Below are 24,431 nucleotides of genomic sequence, written 5' to 3'. Positions count from 1 at the left end.
TGAATACATGTGATTGCAAGTAGTGGTACTCAAGTAGGGAAACAAAAGGTCTCCAGCGTTAAATGATGTGACCAAAAATTCACACAAGGTACAAGTCTGCACAGTTTTATCATACAAGTTGGCTTACATTAAAACAAGAATACAGACATAATATGAAAAAGAGCAGCCTTAGGTTTAAGCCAAACATATCACTTTGTTAAAACAAGTGTTGAATTATTTCAAAACAATTATTGCATAACATAATTGATTTTTCATTATCTTTTACAGTACTGAAGCTGTTCAAAAAACAAGCCGTTTAGAACAGTGAGTCCAACAAAAGAAACCTGCTCATTGTTCGGTTGCCATGCATTTTCACCTTAAAGGAACATTCAGCAAAAAGCTCAGGCTCATCAGGATACATAATGTCTCAAGCAGGTTTTTCTTTTGTTTTCCAACCTGGAATCTGTGCAAAAATCTGCAGCATATTGGATTCAATTTCCAAAAAGAACAATAACTGAATTTGTAAAAGCTAAACAAATGAAAATGGGGTTTTGATGTGTAGTCAAGCGTAACTCCTGTAAATATATGGAGATGTTATTGCATTCGGCAGCGCATATATACCTCACAATATGAAGGAACAACATGACAGCTAAATAAATAAATTAACAACATAGGAAATGTGAAGTGCGCGGCAGCCCCTGCTGCTTTCAGACTCATTTCCATATCAAACAAAACAAATCAAAGGCAGCCCTCTGACTGGGACCTCGATTTGATGTGGTAAATTCATATAAGTCTGCAATCAATATTTAATTAAGCGTTCGACACACAGGCTATATTTCATGTTGGCTGTATGATCCCTTTTAATGGGGAACCCGAGATTAACTGAGCTGCAATGGGCAGGAGGAAACAATCTGCCTCTGTGACTCGCAGCACAATCTCTCTCTTTTTGGTCTACTCTGCGCTCACAGCACACACTGAGGAATACATTGCCGTCAATCATCATCATGTCTGCTTGTGTCTTACATTACAGTCACTGACATGTCAACTGCTGCCTGCATGCAGGGGGTATTTCTCCCCCGACTCCCTAACACATCATACAGTCAGGAATAAATGAAATAAATAACAGCATGAGTAAGAGACGATACACAGTGAAAGAGGCAAAGAAAAGCACACATTCGTTAGACAGTTGGTGGATTTTCTGTCTCTCCTTTCCGTCCACCTTATTAAAGTGCCAGTTGAATATTTGTGAGGTCGGGTTAAAGCAATTGCAGTATTTGATTTTGCAAACCAGTACATGTAAGACTCTAAAAGAGCAGGAATACAAAAGGCATTATGGCATGGCACATTTTGGCAATCTAACTCCTAGACTGTACAGAAGAGTGGTGCCTTGACAGATGAAATGTAAGAAAACTACAATGAAGTCATTCAATGGACAACTCACTACACAAAGATGAGACACTGAGGTACAATACATGTTAAAAATGATACTGTCTATGTACAAAACTCTTTGCTGTAAGAAATGTTCAGGCAAATACTGGACTAACATACATCCAGCACATTCTGAGACAAACAGGGAACACACACGGAGATACAAGAATCTCCAATACTAGCTGCAAAAGGGTTGTGAAATGACAAAGTGCTACGGCAGCAACCTTCCATCCTGACTTTTATGTGTGTTGCAGATGAAAAAGAGGAAGACAATTCAGGATCCACAAATTGTCTGTTGATTGTCCAAAAGAGGAAAGCAATTTCTGAGCCTTTGCACTGGTGCCACAGCACATCTTCACCATCAGAAAACAACGTCCCAGTAGATTGTCAATCGTAACCTGGAAGAAAATCAGGTCTGTACATTCCCACTTTTTTCTCTTTAATGATTGAACTGTGCTGGAGAAAGCAGACGTCACCGGGGAGCGAGGAGTGGGTGGCGGATCAGTGGTCAGACAGCTATGGCTCAACATGTTCCTTCTGTTCATCGTCCACAGGTAAATATTAAAATACATTTACTGTGTTTTCTTCGCTACGGGGAGCTGAGCTTTCTGGCCTTCAGGTTCATGGGGTCTGCAAGAAATAAAGTGAATTGTAAGAAGAACAGTAAGTAATACTATGGCTCGACATTATACTGTTTGTCTGTTGTTTACCTCCGAGTCTGGAGGAGTGTCCTCGGCTGCTGTCTATTAGGATCAGCTGCAGGCTGGTAGCTGCTATGAAGCCGTCTCTACGCTGACTCAGGTTCTTCACCAGCCTGAAGGAGGAAGAAAAGTCAGAAAAGGGTGAGAAAGAAAAGGGGGCAGAAATTAGATAAATGCAACTTTTCACCTCGTTAGCGTTCCTTTCGGTGTCTAACAAAAACATCACATCTCATATAGCTGCTTTAGCCAGATACTGTACTCATTTAAATACGGGATGGTTTGGCGGATCACTAAGACACATTGACAAGCTGAGAACTCACCAGCGCCCCTTGTTGTCTTCACACTGCAGTTGAATGATGTCTCCACATTTGATGGTGATGCTGTCTGGCCCATTTTGTAGACAGTCACCCAGAGCCATGTATCTGCCTGGAGACTAACACAGAAGGAAAGACTGTCAGTCTAGTATCTATAGTGAGTATTTAACTATATCTAATGTGACTTTGTTCAGTCTGCAGGGTGGAAAGACTCAGTTTTATTTAACTTAAGTATTTTCACTATCTGCTACTTTATACTTCTACTTTACAACATCACGAGGTAAGTGTTGTACTTTTCAGTCTAGGACATTCATTGTTTTTGGATCATTGTATTACTAACTGGAAATCCAGGAATACAATTTAAACTAATTCTGAAATAGATTTTCTTTTATTATTATCTCATTTATATTATTTTTTATATTATATTATATATTATAATATAATATATATTATATATATTATATTATATTCTTTTATTATTCTTTTAATGACGTTCTTTCTGACGTGTTTAATTGCAAAGTATACACATGTTTTGTTTTTTTGCAAGCTATACTATGACTTTGTATTTTTATGGAATAACATACCAATGGTTCTCAACTGCTTTAGCGGAATAATCAGGTCGGTGTTAAACAGTGAAGATAAGATCGATATACAGATAGAACACTTTATGGTTTCATGTCTTATGTGGAGCACCTTTTATTGATTACAGATAGGTCGTGAATTACTTTTAAATAAATATTTTAATAGTGAATCATTATTTTTCAATAGCTTTCACGAAATGTGTCATGTGACTCCAAATGCATTATGATATAATAACTACACTGAAAAAATAAGATGTCAGTGCTTCTTCTATTACATTACACTTTTATGAAAATTCTGCTGTATTCTGTTATTTAGTAGTTTAAGTCCGGATTTTTATCAATAGCTTCCATGTCACGTGACCCAATAACTCCCACGACATCCTTCAAAAAAGAAACGTGTCCTACTTGTCTAATGCAGTAATTGTATTTATCTGAGTTGTGTTGCATTGATACAGTGGACAAAGGATTTATTCTTTGTAAACTATGGTATTGCTACTTCTAAGTACTTCTTCCATCACTGATTGGCTCACCAGTTGCACCAAAACCTCCTCCTCTGTGTCAGATGGGTGGAAGGCGTCCTGACCTCCAGACCACTCCTGCAGACCCTCGCAGATGTCTACCGAGTTGTGAGCTCCGGGCCAACCTGGGACACACAAACTCAGGCTGTGACAGCTATTGATGAATGCATTTATCCAAACACTACACCTTAAAGGCACCACGTAGATACTTAGTAACTATATCCACATTATAAAGACCCCTTTGTCACTTACTGGGAAATTAACAAGAACGTAGAATCAAAAGCTAATCTCAGTAGTTGGACCTTTTTCCCCCACAATCCTCGATGTATCTGGTTCTTCAGGTCAAAGTGCACCTGAACTGCTGAAGGGGGGAACAAGTCAAATACCTACATCAGTTAGAGATTATGAAGAGAATCAGCAGTCAAATACTGTCCAAAGCGTGTATGATTTGCATCAATTCCCATAACCTCTTTTATGTGATTTAGTTACCAAGTATCTACTTGATTGTGGCATAAATGTGTGTGGACCCACTCACTCTTGCGGTTGTGCTGGTGTTTAGGGGAGTGAGGCTGGGGGTCTGGACTGCTCCTCCCTGACTCTGTTTCCTCTGAGCTCACTGACGCCCTCTGCTGCTTGCTGTGGGAACAACACGCGTCACCAAATGTTTATATACAGTCAGCACACACGCTCAGGATAGATGTTATCCTAAGCCACACAATCTAGGGTCAGCTCTAACTTCCTGAATCTAATCCACACCTCCAACAGTTTAGCTGGCCCCAGATCAGTGTGAAGGAGCAACTCTGTCCTGTTGTTTCTCACACATGGCCATGACCAGACAGAGCACAGATCAGTCAAGTGCAAGCTTCTCTTTAAAAATAGGACTCAGTGTTCACACATCAGAAGAACAGGTCTCGATTTATCAAGATCAAGAATGAGAGATTTTGTCTCAGAGTAAGAAGGTTTCTAGAAAGCAAACTCTACAGTAGCTGCACACGAGCCCCATTTTTAAAACCAGCTGTCATGAGGAAATTAGGGAAATGTATGGAATGAAAACTAAAAGTCTTCTTTTTGTTGCCCTTTGCTTACATGCAAAATAGCAAATCTGAGAGGCAGAAATAAGAGTTTTTTTTGTTATACCATGTTAGAAATGCCATGATGAGCTGCTGAGACACAGGCCTTTAAACGTGTGGAGGGAGTGTGGGGGTCAGTTATGAACCAGAATGGAGGTTATACAAAGAGGGTGCAGGCGACGATCAGTATGCAAACACAGCAACCCTGGGTAATGTCCCCAAGCCAGGCCGAGTGGGTCATGCCAGGGCGAGGCGAGGCGAGCCAGGCTGAGTTTACCACTGAGCGTTAGGGCAGGTCAGTGGCGCTGGGAGTGGTGGCGCGGGCGGGGCCGTTGCCGGGGGCTTCGGGGACGGGGGCTCCGGGAACGCAGGCACAGAAACAAGTCAGCTGACAGAGACACAAAGTCCAGCCCCGGCAGACAGCCCCTGGGGACCCCTCTGGACGGCCGCATGCCCCTGCAGGTGGGGGTGGGAGGAGTGGGGATAGGCAACCAGACAGCAGTGGACAGAGTGGGGCCTGTGCCCGTTCTCCCACACACTAACACACACACAGCTTCTACCACGGCAACTTGACTCACTCCAGCTGTGATCAGACATTAAAACTCAGCAAATGCAGATAGTGCTGTGAATGCATGTGTGTGTTTTACATATGCCTGTGTGTTTGCGCGTGTATGTTTGTGCCACAATAGCCTATGTCATGCCCCTAAAACCCTACTGTAAACACTGTGAAAAAAAAACTTAAACACTGACCTCTCAGAGAGGGAGGGAGAAAGCTGCATGTGTCCAACCATTTGGCTGTGTTGATATGCTTCATCTGTGACAGGAGAGAGAGAAGGTAGTTTAGGTTTTATGTGATTTAAGTGGAAATCAAAGCAGAAACATCCACTTACAGAGCTTTCAACAACATTTCAGGCACTCTGGGTCTGTGTGATGAAGTTCAAAGCTAGGAAACTAGTAATTGGACATCTTAGCTTAGATTGTTTGTCCAATTGTTTGTATTGAAACGAATGCACCAGCACTTACAATGGTTTGGCTTATTGGTAGCAAATATACCTGCATTTTTGTTTCTTTATGGTTTATTGCACTTATTGTAAGTCACTTTGGATTAAAGCATCAGCTAAATGAAATGTAATTCAGTGTCCCCCATTTACTTTAGTTGTTTACAGACCTCTAAGCAGCTTTTGCTGGCTGGTCAGGATTCTGCGAAGCTCATTGAGCCAGGCCATCTTCACCTCCAATGTAGGAGCCTGAGAGACAACAGAAACATTATTACAGACAATTCTTAAATTGTTTACGTACTTTGTTTCTATCAAGCTACAGTGTCGAGTAAAACTCTAACACAGAAAAGACCTGTCTATGCTGCCCCAGAACGCCTCACTAGAGATTTATCTTTTTCCATTGTTTACTTCTTGGGTATAATGACGTATTTCGGTAGCCGTTACGTTTGGACCAATCCGCGGACTTCCTCACACACACACACTCGGCGGGACATTGCGAGGCTCGCTGCTGCGAGGAGAGGGACACTGTGAGCTGGCTCACTGGTGTGGGGTCGGCGAGACGGCGAGACGGCGAGACACCGCGGAACTCAGCCTGGGCACACACACAAACTCCCAGCCAGGCTGCGGGTGTGTGTGTGTGTGTGCCCAGGCTGAGTTCCGCGGTGTCTCGCAGACGGCCACTGGGCTCACAGGGAGGGGGGGGGGGGGTGCAGGAGCTCCAACCAGGCGTTTAGGACAGAGAGTGAATACACATACTATACAGAGATGCTGTATGAGAAACCAATGTGAGTTTGGAAAATTGCACAATATAAATGTATTCTAGTAGACCTCAACAATGGAATTTATGATCAGTAGAAATGTATGATCAGTAGAAATGGCCATGACATGGGACCTTTAAATGTCAGCAAAATCATCGAAAATTAACCCGGAGCCTGAACAACAGCCCTAAAACGGAATTATTTTAGCATATTAAAAAAAAAATGTATATTTGTGCAATTTTTGGCTTGAAAAACATTAAAAGTTTCATTGATAAGCAAGACTTATTTCCGGCTGCTCTGTACTAGCTACAATATTTAACCACTGGAAATGCTGTCATGAAACTTTTTGGGCTCCTTACCTGAACCACATACACTTCCTCCCTGCCACTGTACCAGATCTCAAACTTCTTCACATCTCCCTTGACGTTCTCTGTGATCCCCACAGCAGTCATCTGCCAAGAGACATACACTGTTTACACCGACACACACACAGCATTAAGAAGAGCAGCTCGTCATACATCAGACTTACATCATGTAACACATCTGTCCTGTCAGAACACAACACTCTCACACACCTCCGCTGTGTGACTGCTTCCTCCCCACATCCTCAATAATAAATCAAGAGCAGCAGCTGTTGGTGGGACACCTGCTGCGATCACCTCCAAAATAACACGTTCAACAAAAGAAGTCTTACAGGAATACACCAGCTTCTGTGGCCAGCTGGATAACTTAGATGTGTTGAAATGTAACAACACAGACACGGACAACAACAAGGTGTCTCTGGTAGATCATTCACCTCATCATTTAGTGCTAAAACCTGCAAGGTTAGATAATGTTGTTGATAATGATAGCGGTATTGAGTGATTATATGTTACTTACTTTTATCAATGTAACAAACTGTTATATTAGAGTCATAATAAGTTGTGATAACATTTACAATGACAGTTTTTTGGATGTGACAAATAGGAAACCCCCGTTTTCATGTATCCACTTATTCTTTATGATCTCTACAAGCTGTGAGTTGTTATTTAATAGTATAATTATTCAGAAGTTTCTTTAAAATACACAATAGTGTACTTTATAGTGAGAATTTAAAAATAAATGTTTTATTTTTGTATTAAATCATCAATGTTTCATGTTGTATAACTGTAATTTACACATCAAGTCAGAACATTAAGCCATAGTACTGTACACTGTATGCTATGGACACTAGCATTCAGTCAGATCCATAGCAGGTAGAACATAGTAAGTTATTCACTGAAAAGTCCTGCATTCAAAATCTTACTCTTAAAAGTACAAGTATATAAAAATATACTCAAAGTACCAAAAGTAAAATAACTCATTACAATATGTAGCATGTCAGCTTTCAGAAACATATTCATTATATCTCTGGATCATAATAAGTGATGCAATGTTGCAGCTAGTAAAGGAAGGATTACATTCTTAATAATATAACATCATGCTTAAGGTGATTTATATTCTGTATTAACAATCTAACTATGTAAAGTTCCTAGTAAGTAGTATCAGACTTAAAATGTGGTTTATAGTCATGTAGAAAAACACAAGGAATTTGTGAAAAAAGAGCATATTTTGAAATGAAAATGTGTAATATGAAAACTTTTACATAGAATGTTTACAGGAAACTTAAATATGCAACACTGAAAATACAATAGGATTGTGGCAAACGACTGTGCAAAGATATGTACAGCATTTCTCTGAGTGAAATAAAAAGAGCTGTTTTAAGAGTGAGTATTGGGCAGAATTGAGAAAGTTTAAATTACCGACAGCTTTAATAACGGTAGTTGAGGAAAAGTACAATATTATAGAGTAGCATAGTATTCAAGTACCAAGACCAGTGTATTCCTTCTAGACGTACACAAACAAAGATGCACATAAAGTTCACAGACGCACCTTCAGACAGTGCTTGAAGCTGTATGAGGGCGTCTTGTCACAGCCGTCTCCGTGCTCCTCCCTCCGCTTGCAGAACAGCAGAGCTCTCTCGTACAGGAAGAGGTGTCTCTGCATCGGCTTGAAGCGAGTCAGCTCCTTCATGCGAGTGGGTCCTTTCTTATGGCTGATCCACACGCTGAAGGAACCCTGCATCAACACCCGGCCCAGCTCGCAAATATCACCCTGTATACAACGGAAAGAGGCGTTTATTGATGAGATTTTATTATCAATAAATTCACTGTGAAAATGTGCATTAGAGATTCAGAATGCTGACCTCATATCCTGTGATGGCTATCTGGTGCATGGAGTCATTGACTGATTTGAGCAGGTCCAGCATTGCTGTCAACGCCCCCTGCAGCTCTGAAGTCCCCTCACAATCTGGGCTGTACTTTAGAAGCTCCTGAATAAACAAACAATCAGAATCAGAATACCTTTATTAGAACAATAGAACTAGCATGTAGGTAGATAAATGCACACATACATTTAGTCAAAACAGAGCATAATCAAAGCAGCTACAACAGCACACTCTGGTGGTCAGGACTTAAAATACAGAGGGGAATGTTAATTACTGTATGCAGAAAGGCAGCTGTCCTATAATGTGAAAATGAATTTATATTAGCGACTTCATTGATACAGAGAGGCTTAAGGGGTGAACTTTAGTATGTGAAGTACACTATGCTGAACCCCACATCTAAATACTAAATCAATGAACTACATTATTTAGATGATTGACTGTTTGTGTTTCATACCCCTCTGTCTCACCTTAAGCAGCAGCTGGTATTTGGTGAGGCGTTGGATTGGTTTCAACAGGTATGAATCCAGACCCAGTTTGTGCTCCAGCTTTTTCTGACAATCCTGGAAGGAAGACAAAATACAAGCAAGGTAAATGTAATGGTGGTCGATGACAAATCACAGCTCCATACATTTTCTACATTTTTTAAAAAGTGACGTAAATGTACTAACTTGTTTCATTCAGTTCAGAACTGCAGTGGTTCATATTAGTTTATGAAACAATTAATTCTATCTTGCATGTCTCTAAAACAAACATAAATCAGCCAAAATGTTATTTTTGAAATCAGTGAAACTGACCTGAAAGAAGACACAGTCTGAGAATTGTCCCCACAGTGCCTCAGAGCGTGGCTTATTCTGACAATAGCATTCATACATTTCAAAACTTTCTTTCTGAGGAGACAGGAAAGATACATCTTTTTAAAACGTATGGACAATTTGGAACACATGGTTATTACTTAAAAAATTGACACAACATATAAACATTTATCATCTCACCCGCGCCAGAAAACATGCTCCTACACTTTCAGGAGCTTCTAGGCATCCTTCCAGGTCCTGAAGGAAAACCCTGGATACCCAAAAAGGTCAAAGGTCATCAGATCAGTCATATTAACCCATATCTAGTAAGCATTAGTGGCTGCTAGGAACCATACCAGCGCCTGTTTCATGTGACTAGTCCTACTAAGTGTTTTGCATATATGAATTTCCACAAACATATTTTATTAACATTAATATCATTAAACTACTGTGGTTATTTATTGAATCTCTCAGTACCACAGACTTATGTCAAGCAAGCATGGTGTATTTATTTTTTAATATCAAACTAATTTGTCTTAAGACAATGTGTATTGAATCTTTTGCATGCTTAACATACTTGTACATACTTACCTTATATTTGAATAGAGTCTATGTGTGAAGTGAGTTGTTAACTTGCCTGCTGTGAAAATTGTAGATCTCAGGCATGTTTCCAAAGAGGATGTCTCTCTTGCTGCGCAGGATGGGGGGCAGAAGCCCTGACAGAGCTGGGTTGTCCATCTCAGCTCTGTAACCCTGAAATGTTTAATCATAGAATATAATTAAATAGGACTGCAACTAATTATTATTTTCTTTATTGATTAATCTGCTTCTAATTTTCTAAATTAAATGTTTGGTCAATACAATTCTAGGGCTTCAGTCTGAAAACCAAAGATAATAATTGTAATATGATATAAAACATAAAAGCCAGTAATCTAACATATTATTTTTTGCATGTAAAACTACTAATCAATAATCGATTATCAAGATAAATGGCTATAATATTGCTTGCAGCACTACAATTAAGGTTGTTGTTTTTTGCATTAAATATATTCTGGAGTCACAGCAACAAACATACAGTCGACACAAGAATCAATCAGACACTTTTGTTCTACTTTTGTGACATTAAATGTAGTCGTTCTCACCAGCAGAATTGACAACAGCTCTTCCACATAGATTCTTTCCGTCTCTATGAGTTCCCGCATCACATGACTGTGACGCAAACAAACAGACAAGCGAAGAAGTAGACCGAGAGAAAGCCAGAGGGCATCATTAGCACTGAACAAAGAGAATCACTAAGGTAACAGCATGAAGAGCAGTACTGAGGACAGATCCTCCTCCTCACCGCTTCAAGAGATCTGGGCTGTCCTCTCCATCCAGGAAGTACGAGACGCAGCTCCGGCTCTCCTGGTAGTCGTGGATCACCTCAATCTGAACACACCACAGATCCATTACTCTTAAGCATCCAATTGAAGTCACAGAACATGATATTATACTAAACAACTTTTGGACCAAACTAAAGAATTATGTAATTAACATTGGTTGCCTCCGATGCATCTGGGACAGGAAATAATCGTACTTTTCTTGAGTTGGGGCTCTTCCGGGATGCTCTCTTCCCTGGTAGAGAGAGGTCGAATGTGAACTTCAAACCATCACCTGTAAAAGCCAGATCGGCAGCTCATCAAAGTGCATTAGTATAAGTCACATACAATATTTAACCATGATGTTTATTGAGAAGATCAAGCACACACGCTATGTCATTTTTTTTATAATGGCACAGTGTGAACACGGTGGCCTCAAAGGGATTTGCTTTGCCCTTCCCCTGACCTGTTCTGTTCCTCAGAAACTTTAAAAAGAACATTAATCAGTCCTGTTCGACATTTGAGGAAATCAATGCTAATAGGTGGCCTCTGCTAATAGGTGGCCTCTGCTAAAGGTTCCGGTATGTAAAGATCTAAAGGAGCGTTTGGCACCACCGTCAGTGTCCTTTTGATCGTAGCTGCTGAATCCTTACATGATAGTCCAAGTTCCACTGAGAGGTGAGCCTTTGCATATGCCATGTTACATTCATCAGTGATATGCATGCATATATGTGAGTGTATACATGTACCGGATCCAATCGATCAATTAAAGCTAACCACTTTTCCCTTCATCTCCTCTCCTTCAAATGACTGCTGTCTCTGATATATCGGGGGTTTCATAATCACTATCATTCTCTTTCTTGTTACTTCACTCATTAGTATGGCTTCATATCATGAAGAAAACCCTTAAAGACATGAATGGAAATGGCCTATTTGAATGTATACTCAATGGATGAAGACACATTCATTGGACACAATTGTCATGTTCAAATTAAAATTAAAACAAACCAGAAAACACACATGGTATTAATTGGGTACCACTGTACTGTATATGGTTAGCTTTGTGCAACCTCCCTTGAGACCCAAAGGGAGATGAAAGGGTCTTTAATGTATATGAACCACATATGGTTCTATGGCAGATATCCTGACTAATAGAGCAGTCAGGTATTTCCCAGTGGACTGATTATACCTTCTCCCCTCGTAGCAGCCTTTTTGTAAAGGTAGCCTGCTAACCCCAAAGCCCATTGAGGAACACCTTAGGCCTGCTCAGTGGGGCCCTATGATGTGTTAATTTAACCATGGAGCCTAAAGCAAAGATCCAAGGGGGGAGGGACTGATGCCAAGCCATAAGGGCTGACAAAAGCCCCCATACCGGGCCTGGGAAACATGGGGGGTGGATAGGGAATTCGTTTTTTTTCGTAGAAAGCCTACTGTATATGTTGAAAACTAGGACAGTGCCAGTTGTTTTTCTTTTTGGTAGTGATAGGGGAGAGAGACAGTAAATATGACGAAAGAGCTGTTAGGTCACCCAATGCTATTTAATCAGCAAGTGTGTCAGAATCCCCTTTGTGTGTGTGTGTGTGTGTGTATGTGTGTGTGTGTGTGTGTGTGTGTGTGTGTGTGTGTGTGTGTGTATGTGTGTGTGTGTGTGTGTGTGTGTGTGTGTGTGTGTGTGTGTGTGTGTGTGTGTGTGTGTGTGTGTGTGTGTGTGTGTGTGTGTGTGTGTGTGTGTGTGTGTGTGTGTGTGTGTGTGTGTGTGTGTGTGTGTGTGTGTTAGGGGTGTAACGGTATCCGTATTCGTCCCGTACCGTCACGGTTCGGACGTCACGGTTCGGCACACACAGTCACACGACGAATACGCGTTTTTTTTACGAGTGGGAAAAAAGTGTCATTCAGGGCAGTATCCACTACACTATATATAATCCAGGGGGCGGTATTGCGCCTAAAAGCTGTTTGCCAGCCGCCCTTAAACAACAAATGAAGAACAAGAAGAAACACAACAACAAAACGAACAAAATACAAGAAGAAGAAAAGTTAGTATGGCGATTTCAGATAACACACAGGAGCTAGAACCCACCTGCTTCTTTTAAATCAGCTGTGTGGGAACATTTCGGGTTCCCTGTGGACTACAATAACGATGGAGTGCGAGTGGTCGAGGACGGTGTGTCGCCGTTGTTCTACAGTGGTGCGGTATGCTAATGGTAACACACGCCAAACATGCTAAATCATATCAGAAGGCATCACCCAGATTTGCCAATCACTGGAGCCCAGCAAAAGACAACAGCAGTTCAACAGCTGATCCCCGCCATGAGACCAAAATAAATAACGGAAGCTTTTGGCATATGTTTTTCAACGACTTTGCGCTCTTGAAACACTTTCTTATTATTTATGATGTCATATTTTCAAGACATTCTTTTTAGCTTTACAGCTTAATGAAACCTTTTTGTTTGACATCAGCCATTATAGATAATATGGCCATCTGAGTGTACTGTGTATGGTTTGTTTTTAACTGTTTAATACAGTTAATTATTCAAAAAAGAGTTATTTAAAAAAAAAAACTGAAACTTGCACTACTGTTCAAGCATAAATAACAACAAACCTGGAATTATGCATTTGGGACTTTTTTTTTGCTTTTTCTTGTTGTACCGAACCGTACCGAACCGTGACCCCCAAACCGAGGTACGAAACGAACCGTGACTTCTGTGAACCGTTACACCCCTAGTGTGTGTGTGTGTGTGTGTGTGTGTGTGTGTGTGTGTGTGTGTGTGTGTGTGTGTGTGTGTGTGTGTGTGTGTGTGTGGTGTGTGTGTGTGTGTGTGTGTGTGTGTGTGTGTGTGTGTGTGTGTGTGTGTGTGTGTGTGTGTGCGTACTGTACCATGTTTGGGGGAGAAGAGGGGGGACTTGGAACGTGGTGGGTTTTCGGGGCGGGGGGCCACCAGTTGGATCGGTCGCACATGTTTATCAGCGAGCTTCCTTAGACAGGCCTGTCGACTCTGAATCATCTGCTGCACGGCTGTATGCTTCTCAAACGTTTTCCCTATCTGAGCCTAACAGCGAGAGAGAAGGACACAGAGGTAGGATATACAATTATGATGGATAACACAGAAATAGCTCTCATTATTTAGAAACAAATAAACACAGAAATATGGCAGCAATGTAATCGTGTCCCCATCGTGCAATTTCTATTTTTGGTATATTCTTAGTTTCAGATGACTCTGTGCTCACTTAGAACAGTCATTGCCTTTTCCTCTTTATTAGCAAGATGCTCAATTCCATTTATATGGAAGGATGTACAGTAACTCCTCCAAAACACAACCAATGGATCAAAGATGGGAACATGCAGAACCTCAAGCAGCTTTTTCAGATCTGTCTGATTTGGATGATGTTGTTTTGCTTTATTTTTGTTTATTTATTTCCTATATTCCCTATATGTCTGTACATATTTGTTATGTGAGATGATAGCTTATGTGTTTGTCTTGTCTAATCAATAAAAAAATCACCTATAAATAAAACATTAAAAAAGAACAAATATGTAAGATCGTCTGAAACTCCATCAGTACATGCAGTTGCTCAGATATGAACAAAGCTTTCAGGAGGCAAGACATCTATATACTTGAAGTCAAAACATCCAAAATGATGTTAAAATGTAAAAGGATTGCTGTGGTCACTGACCTGCAGCTGAGGCATGATGACAGCCTCGTACTCGATGGTCAGGACGTCCGGTCCTGAGCTTAGCATAGACGGCGCCCCCTCCAGGAACCTCTCAATGTCCCTCAGAGCAGCCTGGGCCCCCATCTTAGACTGATACTTTTCCACCAGCTGATTGGCCAGCAGATATGCTCCATCATCGCACCAAGTTTGGGCCTGAAGGTTGAAAACACACATCACTGTAAATAAATCTGTGTTCTCAGATGTCTGTTTGTCTTGATGCAAATGATTTAGTACCTGTCCAAGACAAAGCAGCAGCTGGTGTGTTTGCAGAAGATGAGTGTGTTTGGTTTTGAGAGCAGCATTTAGTGTATCACAGTAGTGGCGGAGCTCGTTGCAGCGCTGCATAATAAGAGCCATGGCATAGTGGTGACTGGCGGAGAGCTGGTGTCCATGAAGGATGATGATCTGAGCTCGAGACATCACCTCCTGATAGAGCCAACAGATAAACACAAGAGTTAAGGAGTCTATTATTTTATATGCATACATACAGGTGCTGTTAATGCATGTATTGCCAGTTTGACAAAGAAACACTGACCTGTGCATTTGATTCCAAACTGTCCAACCTTTTGAGAGCCTGTTCTGTTTGAGCCAGAGTGTCCACAGATATGGACAGCTCCTTCTCCTGCCCTGTTAGATGCTCCAGACACAACTCCATCTAGAGTCAAAACACACATTGAATAAACAAAGATTCAAATGAATAAAAACACCAATACAAAGCCAACCTGGTGGCTCCCAGAGGTATTACAAACCTAATTTAATCTTGAGGCTGAGGATTGCCTAGACCCTAATCTCATCAAGAGATCATATCCTCTTGGGTGTATGGAAATATTGGCGAAAACGCCAAAAAGCATAGACACATGTACACATGATAAATATATAGATGCCTTGCCTCCTGAAAGCTTTGTTCATATCTGAGCAACTGCATGTACTGATGGAGTTTCAGATGATGCTTCTCAAAGAAACCATCAAAGGCTGACTCCATGTCTCTGAGCTGGGCAAGAAGCCTGAAAAAAACAAGTCACTGTGTCATACATCTAATTCATTGTGAATAACTAATAGTTAACAATTCGAAGTTTACAATTATATGATGATACATGAGAATTTTCTTAAACCAAAGAGGGCAGCCTTACCTCTGTACTGTCTCCCAGTCCATCTTCACATCCCACTGGGAGTCATCCTCTTTTCCGGAGGTCTCCAGGCTTGCAAGAAGATGACGCCCTTCCTTTGAAACTGACCTGATTGCATCCTGTTATACGGAGGGCAATTTAAATATTAAATTAGCAATATTCAAAATAGTGCGTCTAGATATATTCGGAGGATACATATATGTAATTGTGGTAGTATTAATAAATTAATCCGTACGAAAACATTTGAAACCTCACCTTGAGTTTCCTGTACTTTTCAGTATGAGACTCAAGGAGATACTCGATGGCCTTCCCATTATCACACAGCTCCGTCTCCGCCAGCTCAGTGCCAAAGCTCTGCAGCATCTGTGCAATGTCTTTAACTGTGACGGCAAAACTTTCAATGCCCTTTATAGAGTCAAAAAACAACACAAATGAAATACTAAGACTTGTGAAAGAATCTGTGGCTCAGTGTTGTTTAGATACAGAGCCATTGGTTGATATCAGACACCAAGACATAATATATAGTTATCCAGTATTAATGTTTGCTGCTTACTGTTCGTAAAACAATCCAGTCACTATGACAATAGTCCAAAGTGCCTCCGAACTCTGAAGTCAGCTGATTCTCATCGATGTAGTGCAGCAGGTCTGTGACAGAGCTCAGCATCACCACCTAAAGGCGCAGATACAATCTAAGACCGCACACAGAACACTCTATACTTTTAGAAAAAGTTATGAGTGCCATGTTTAGAATTTTTGTTTTACGTATATCCTTACTTGGTGTTTTTGAAATATATTATTGATTTTATTTTAATAGAAATATAATTTGGGTAAGTCTGTTCGCCATAATGGGTGCGATGTGATTGGTCAATAAAGGAGTGTTCAAACCACTGGCATGTACACAAGGTTGTACAACATTTTTTGGGGGGATTGCATGACAAACATCAGATATTTTACTTTTGATACTTTACAATTAACTTAATGAAATCACTAGAATCCTTTCTAGGATATCTGCTTTATGTATCTTTATTTGTTTCAAAACTGAAATCAACATGTGTTCTTGGCTGTGTCCACCAGAACATTTTGACTCATGGAGATCAGGGTTGTAACAAGAACGAGGTGTACCTTGTTGTGGTGTGGGACATGTTTGGTAACTGAGGAGGAGCTGCCTTACTGGCATCTTGAGCATGAAGTCCTCTTGGCTGAAGCGAAAGCCAATATCTGTAACAGTGCGGTGGAAGAAGCTGGTGGGTCGGAGCACCAAGACCAGGAGGAGGTTCCCAGGAAACGAGGCCTTGAGAAGGAAAGAGAGGTTCACTGTCATAGTGATGATGCTGGTATGGAGGAGGATTCAGTAAAGAACAAACGTTGTGTTTCGGCTTAAGGGGCAATATACACTTACTCCTGTATGCATGCTGGCACAGGTTTGAACTGAGCAAAAGCATCAACAAGCTCTCCCCCTGCAGATCTGACAGGAGAGACTTCAGGTCTCTGACATCCTGTCAGTCCCACTGTTACTCCAGCATAACGGATTCAAGGTGCACTCACTTAACTATACTACTCATACAGCATGTCATTGTTAAATGCTGCATTTCATCTTTAGGTCGTTTGAGGTCGCCTGACTGTGCAGGAATGTCTGCATTAGCACAGACCATATACAGTATGGGGCTCTAGCCGAGATTACAGCATGTATTAAGAGTACATTATAGCATGAAATATTTTTACCAAACAAATAAAAAGGTAAAATAATGACATTTCATATAGTTTCACATTTACATCAAAGGGATGCAAAAGAAATCTCTGCAGAGGATTTGTATGCAACATTGCCTCCTATTTTGTCTTGATAGGCTATATCACCATGGCATGCATTTGCATGTAGGCCTACGCAACTTCTGACATTCCTATGTCCTCACTCGACCACGAAGGGTCGTTCACCTAAGCTCCGGATTTCAACATAAACACGCATTAAAATCCCGCATTTAAGTCTGTTTGGGTTTCACAGACAGCCAGTCGTATGACTAAGCAGAGACGCACCACCGCAGTGCTGCACTCAGCAGACAGACAGTCGGCCAGTGCCGCATTCACCCTGCCCGCCCAAAAACTTCGCCCTAAACTCTTCACACAGTGAATAAAACTAAGCAGGATTTTATTTTACCGCTGTCCGGCGGATCTTCGGCGTTCCCCGCCGGTAAAAACAATCATCCATCTCGGTTCAATGTAAGTTCCCGCCCGTCCGTTGGAGATGGTGCCGCGCTGAGCAGCTGGTCGGCAGCCGGCTGAGCCGCAGCGCCGCTCCTCTCAGGCGGAGGGTGGCAGCCTGACTGCAATGTTTCCCTCCCGCCTTCCTGCTCATCCCCTGCTCAGCACCCCGCGTCATCACAACACGTTTTGCTTACTCATTCATTTGCAGCAATATGTAACAGGACATTCAGTACAAACAAATAGTTTACCCTTCACCTCAGACTAAACACCACATAGAGCTACCCATCAATCCGAAAGATGCAGAAATGGTAGTTTGATTTTTGACTGTGCTGTCCAGGTATATCTCAGGTTTTAAGCACCATGGACAACGACTAGACAAAAACAGTAGCAATTGAACACAGCCACATTGCAGCTGAAAAGCAATGGTTAGTCATATACATGATGTCAAAACAGTCTAGGAATGGTAGTGGCATTGATTAAAAGAATATGAAACTCACTGCTATCCTGGCAAGTGCAGTTTTGATAGAGGCCCATGTATCCAGTCTCCGGTCTAAAATGATGATAAATTTGACTCCGGGTTGCCTCGTTCTGCAAGACAAATTGGGCAAATGTGTACAGCTTTAATGTCATTCTGTGATTTAAAGCTATAACACGAGAAAATGAGATGATAACCATTCAAGAGCAGGTGGATTAGTCAAGTTATAGGTGCTTTAAAGCTATATACATCATTTATTTATTATTGCAAATGCACTGCAATGACATTATCTAATGTCCTAATCTCTAAGGGGAGTGAGGTTTGGACATAGAGGGCATGAGTAGGACATTTGACACTATGGAGCAGTAAGGACCAGCTGTGCTCAGAATACATGAGCTGGGCTTTTGGTGCACTGCAGAAAGAGAGGGAGAGAATCAGACAGCTATTTATGAAGGAGGACGCACCGAGGGATGAGAGTGAGGTACGTAAAGACTTTGACTAAAGCTTCCTCTGGAATGTCACTAAAAGCCGAGCTCTCTGGGAGGGTGATGATGACGCTGGAGTCTTCCCCACGGCCCCCTGGGAAGAAAGATATGATCAATCAATTTATTTGTAGTCATGAAATCAGAGGTTAGACACTTAGTCGCTTTAAACTCTTATTAAGATATATCTCAAAAAGGCCTCACCTGACAAGTATGCCACCTGTTTCTCTATGTAGCCTCCCACCTCCTTCAAGCTTAGAGGGACAGTCACCTCTGGAAGACGAAACAAAATGATAAAGGCTTTAGGAAAGTGGTGTGCACTGGAAACCTAAGAGTCTCAATTGTAAACATAACTTAGTTTAAAATAATCAGTTGTAAATGGCAGTCAAGTAACTTTCAAATTAAAGAACAATGTAATAGTCTTTTAAATACACAAAATCCCAGTCCAAGAGTTTTTTTAATGGATCTTTTTAGTTTTTTACATTGAAAACATTAAAGTAATCACATTTAAAAGACGGATAATCTTACCTATATGCCTTAATCTAAAAATATAGATGTTATTGTTCGTTTTAAGTGATTTTCCATGACATTACTCAGAATAAATGTCGACTTTATATGCTTTCTCACTGAGGCTGATGTGTATCCTGCATCTGGTGCAAGTTAGACATTGACATCTTTAAAAGACATTAGCTAATTTACTGTACAGCGTCTGAAGGGATGTTGCTGTAATATTAAGTTAACTGGCAGATGGCCCAGTGTCTCGTGCTTGGTGCCATTAGACTTCTAGTCTGAGTGGCTAATAAATGCAGTCTCTTATAGTGTAATCAGTCCAGTTCAAATCAGGCTTTCATCTGCTCTATGGTGCACCAGGAATTATTCAGGCTGATGTGTAGACAGCAGACATGTAAAGACTGTATATTCTCACATTGTATGAACAATATACTTGTGTGTATATGCCTATATGGTGAGTAAGGGAAACTCAACAAGTCGTTTATAGCTTTCTTTCCAAGAATATTAACAACAACACAGGAATACTAATAATACTACTAATAAAAAAACACATTCTGAGGGACTTAGTTATTAAAACCTTACTAAACTACATGTTTAGCAGTTAATGCAACAGATTGACAGGGCTGTCAATTTGCTCACAATTCACCGTTTCCTTATCCATAATGGATAAAGACATTAAAAATGAATTGCAGAAGAGAATATGACAGAGGTCAGAAGAGAGAGAAAAGGAAGAAGAGGTGTTATTTTCCATGCGTCGACTGCAGTTACAGAGTCCGTCAGGCTGTCAGGGTGAAGGTAATGAGCTCTACTGGTACCTGCTGAATATTTGATGTACGTCTGTAACAGAGAGGGGCTGAGCCAAGCGGGACCAATGGCTGGACTGTGCACACACAGACGCAGGGTAAAGTTACCGTCACACTGCAATAGTTGTATAACCATGTATACCCTGTGCCACAAGACATTCTGGAAGTTGAGACAGGTCTTAAACAAATAGATGTTATTTTCCATTTGGATAACTGTAGTGTACAGATATATCATGCTTTGATTTGTCGATATAGAACAATATGTACGCTGGTGAGATCTAACTACATGGGTTTATGTAATGGATACGTTTTCTAATCTTGCAGTCGATGCAAGAAAAAAGGAACACACTGATACACAAACACACACACTGCGGACCTGTGTTTGATCAAAGCAAGGGCAGCCTGTGCAGCATACTGCAATGCTGTTAATACATTTGCCAGTCTGTGGAAAATATTGTACTCTTCCCTAACCCTGCCAGACACCATCCTATCACATGAGTAAGTTATTTTTAAGACACTGCCACATGAAATGCCTTGTAGTCCATCAAATAAACAATAACAGTTATACAATGATGCACTGTTTTAGCTTTAATAACTCACATCTACACACACATTTTAAACCGTAAAATCAAATCGAAGTAGGACAGGTGTGATTCTGCTTGCATCGTGACCTTTCCAGGTGACATGCTGGATGGTTTGCACAGGCGAAAGTCAAATAACCTCCGTTTGCTCCTCTGCTCTGACACACACATAAAGAATAATGTTTGCCAGTGTGGATGGAAACAGAGCTTAGCTGCCAGTCAAACAGATCCACACACCAAGACCAATCTTCCAGTCTGCATACAAAGCTGAAAGCTTATGTCTGGTGTCCAAACAGTGATAAGCATCCTCACTGGCTTCATTACATACAGTTCATATGAAAAGCCTTAACCCCCTTGTACTTTTCCACATGTTATTCTTTTACAACATTGATTCAAAGGGGATTTCATTATTGTTATTTTAAAATGTCTCATGAAGAGAATTAAGCGTGTCAAAGGAGTCAAAGAGACATGTATACATTTAATATGCACCATACAAATTAATTTGAAGAGGTTGACAGAACATTTAACCCACACATATTGAGGCTGTTTTAAGATTACTTTGTTCTGAATATCTACTGAAGAATTCTGTAAATAAATACCTTTTTTCTCAGGGCAAACAATATCATTTTATTTACTGAATGACCAATTAATGAACAGGCGCCAAACATTTTTCACATAGTGTAGTACGTCTTAGTGAATCATACCAAATGTCAGCAAAAGGAGAGGCTGGTTTGAATGTAAAACACATACCCAGCATGAATGTTATTTGTAGTCAGATTTTGCAAAAGTGGAAACATGTAATCCCAGAGGAAGAAATCCCTTCTTACAAACATGTTCACAGTACCCACAGGCCTCATACTGCTTTTGGGTCATGAGATATTTTGCTAAACAAAGCTTTCAATGCTAAGGGGATTAAACTGGTGGGCGGCTGCATGCTGATAGAAAATGGTAGAAGAACATGCAAGGATACATGAAAACTAGATTGGTTAAAGGCCAGAAATAGATAGACAGTAAACCCTAGATAATAGCTTTACATATTTGACTGGACAGCCCCTATGGAAGTAATGTCGTGGGTTTGGTAACATTTGATTCATTCAAATAGATCAACATACTTTATGGTGTCGAAAGAAGAATATTTTAGTTTTCCTTGATCTATCGGTTACTAGTTTCTGTAGTATTCTAGTTGTATAGTGGTTTATCAATGTGACTGTCTGTCATATAATCAGATTGTTTAGCATCTACTACACTGCTGTAAAGAAAACTAGAAGTACTATTTTTTTTATAAAGAAGATTCTGTTCTTATTGATGATGAAAATCAAGAAGCAAGCTAACATGTATTTTAAATGGTATTTGTATGCACGCAAATGTGGAAATTGCAGTCTAAGTTGAGGCATTTTACGCATTTAAATGAGTTGAAGTGTCATTTCCTCGAAGGAGAGGACATTTCAGTTTCACATTAACTCACATAAGCCCTTTAAGCAGCTAAACAATAGGTTATATACGTGAAGAATGAGTGCTGAAAGCAGTTAAACTGAGCTGAAAAGTAAGACATTAAAGCAAGGGAAATGTCAGCCGACGTAATAGCATTAAACCAAATGAAAAGCCATTCAACGAATAAACACTAAAAGCAGCTAAACTGTCTGTTGAAGTCTGAGAGACAACATTATTTGGACTGCTATCTTAAAAGAAAGGCAATGAACTACAGTTTAAACAAAACTGTTGGACTTAGTTGGGTTCCGTGCCCTGTGAATAATTGAAGTCTTTATCCTGTTGTGTAGTTAGGTAGTAAAGTGTCAGTCAAACAATTATGAGTTGAAGTCTAGCTGACATGCAGAGACTAAAGGAAGTCAGACTGTAGTTGAACTGGCAGTGCAAGAAGGAGAATGTTTTAAGAGTCTGTTTTATGTACCAAACTGCAGCGCCAGAGTTGAAACATGTGTTATTGTTGACTGAAACAGATTGAATACTTGTTTACAGTTACATAGACTTTAACTGATAATTAAGAAAACACAAAAATAAAGATTTAGCTCATACTCAAGGGGAAGTAAAGTCTTCCTTAGGGTTTTGTTAACAACACAGACACAGGTTTTGCCTAACAACATAGTCATAAGGCCCCGGGTTAAAAGGCCCTGTTAGTATTGTGATTATTACAAGTTCACTTGGAATTGTTCACATTCTTTAAATGATCCAAAGAAGGCTCAGACAGAAAGGAAAGTGTAGAAATGTGTAGAGGGAAAAGGGTAAAGGTGAGCTTAGAGGATATTGTATCATTACCCATTACTGAAATGATGATCTATGGTTTTTGTTTCATACAGCAGTGTTTTTTATGCTTACCACTGCATCCCCTATAAGCAGATTACGACAAACCCAGAGAGCGAGGCTCACATTTCACAAAGAGAGATACAAAAAATGTTGGCTGGTATAAATAGAAACTCAGCGTGGCCTTGTCTCTCTTACCTACACACACAAGCCCAGGTGCAATGAACCCACAGGAGTCATACAAAGGCAAAAGGCCCATCAATTAAACAATGATGCTGCCAAGATCCCAAAGTAATCACATTAACCTCCGGAGGACGCTCCTAGATAGTGCTGTCAATCACATCAGACAGTATTTCTGTCCATCACCTTGCCTTCATTATTTTATTTATTCTGACATTTGTAAAAATACACGGTTAGAGTGATGACTGACAAATGTTGAGGAGGGTAATGCTTGTGATACAGACAATGTAACTGTTGTATGGTAAATATATTTTGTAACTCATAACATTATTTAAGAGGTAATAAAATAGTATTTTAAAGGCCATGCACTTTTCCTTTCCTGACTAAATTCAGTTGCTGCTTCAGGAAAAAGTGTAGACAGTTTATTGCCCCCCCTATTTAATACATGACACAACATCATGAGGACACATTATGTACTTTTAGAACATCAGCAGTATGGATTTTTCTTTGAGCACTGTCCCAATTTAACATACAACCCACCATCTGCAGATATTCTCTAAATCATCACTACTGATAAATATCTCTCCATTTGGGATGATGACATAATCCCTGCAATGGCCCGGTGTTTGAGCAAAGCTGCATGAACTGGCCCATCAATAATACTGACTAATCTAAGATACAGGCTGCAGTTCTCCAGTTACTTCCTGTAATGGCTCTCAGAAGTTACTAATGTCCACTGTCAATCAAACTAAATGGACCTCTGCTACGGTGCTTTTAAGTGTCAGTCTGCTCAAATGTAGTAATGGGAAATAGTTTTAAAGCAGATACAGGATTATATTCAAAAGCCTGCATGAGGCCAGCAGAAGTGAAATGAGGACAGTCAGCATCATGTGTACTCACGCTGCAGAGTGCTCTCTAGCTGAGAGCCGGCCTGCAGAAGGCAGCGGTAGCTCTCCATCTCCCTCTTGGACTCTTTCTCCGACTCTCTCTCCTCCTGCAGTGAAGCTGGGCCCATTCCCTCCGTGTCCGACCCTGGATCAGACTGAGAGAACTGAGGCTGTGGTGGGATGTATTATCCAGGCCTCACATCCTCCACAGAGTCCTGCAGCCCTGCATAGTGTCCCAATGATCCAATCTGGGAGCTGCCACAAGGAAACTTATGCCCACCTGCCTCTGCGGGTCCCAGGACAGTTCCCTGAGGATCTTCCTGACCTTGAGCCGCATAGAGTGACTCCACACTTCACAGTGACAGAAGACTTAAGAGGGTTTTTAGTCCTGTTGTTGCCTAGACTAGATATTTTCCTACACATACAAACTAGTGCCGGCTGACTGTCCTGCTTTAGCAGCAGCTACTTCAAAACAA

General features: G+C 40.7%; 1 protein-coding gene across 12 annotated transcripts; it reads right to left on the bottom strand.

Moving 5' to 3' along the window:
* Positions 1-92: 92 nt before the first annotated feature.
* On the bottom strand, positions 93-24,431 carry mcf2a (MCF.2 cell line derived transforming sequence a). 12 transcript variants are annotated; one of them, XR_004567748.1, is made up of 31 exons: positions 23,969-24,431; positions 18,940-19,008; positions 18,718-18,832; positions 18,276-18,366; positions 16,702-16,870; positions 16,133-16,224; positions 15,835-15,984; positions 15,583-15,698; positions 15,342-15,456; positions 14,988-15,107; positions 14,687-14,878; positions 14,414-14,605; positions 13,617-13,788; positions 10,960-11,036; positions 10,726-10,811; positions 10,526-10,592; positions 10,021-10,136; positions 9,585-9,654; positions 9,387-9,479; positions 9,060-9,152; positions 8,572-8,697; positions 8,259-8,480; positions 6,707-6,799; positions 5,760-5,838; positions 5,342-5,405; positions 4,057-4,157; positions 3,774-3,882; positions 3,534-3,646; positions 2,429-2,541; positions 2,118-2,221; positions 1,983-2,037 (listed from the first exon to the last, which is right to left on the bottom strand). XR_004567748.1 is itself a non-coding variant. In XM_034202879.1 (30 exons), exons 1-30 carry the CDS (start codon positions 24,081-24,083, stop codon positions 1,997-1,999), a joined length of 3,366 nt encoding a protein of 1,121 aa, XP_034058770.1. In that variant the 5' UTR covers positions 24,084-24,431; the 3' UTR covers positions 93-1,996. The 12 variants fall into 12 exon arrangements, 8 of the variants coding, with proteins under 8 accessions (XP_034058770.1, XP_034058771.1, XP_034058773.1 ...); XM_034202879.1 differs by lacking the exon at positions 3,774-3,882 and having other exon boundaries at positions 93-2,037; XM_034202880.1 differs by lacking the exon at positions 3,774-3,882 and having other exon boundaries at positions 93-2,037; positions 16,133-16,249; positions 16,751-16,870.

This window comes from Gymnodraco acuticeps, unplaced genomic scaffold (assembly GCF_902827175.1).
Source record: "Gymnodraco acuticeps unplaced genomic scaffold, fGymAcu1.1, whole genome shotgun sequence".
Classification (NCBI taxonomy): domain Eukaryota; kingdom Metazoa; phylum Chordata; class Actinopteri; order Perciformes; family Bathydraconidae; genus Gymnodraco; species Gymnodraco acuticeps.
Note: the sequence above shows the minus strand (reverse complement) of the source record. Positions and strands in the feature narration are given on the sequence as shown.

Coding starts and splice junctions, on each gene's coding strand:
- mcf2a (XM_034202879.1), bottom strand. CDS start 24,083: ATGGGCCCAGCTTCACTGCAGGAGGAGAGAGAGTCGGAGAAAGAGTCC. Junction 9,655..10,020: donor ATCTACAATTTTCACAGCAG/GCAAGTTAACAA, acceptor TTGGGTATCCAG/GGTTTTCCTTCAGGACCTGG. Junction 8,481..8,571: donor TAGCCATCACAGGATATGAG/GTCAGCATTCTG, acceptor CGTTGTATACAG/GGTGATATTTGCGAGCTGGG.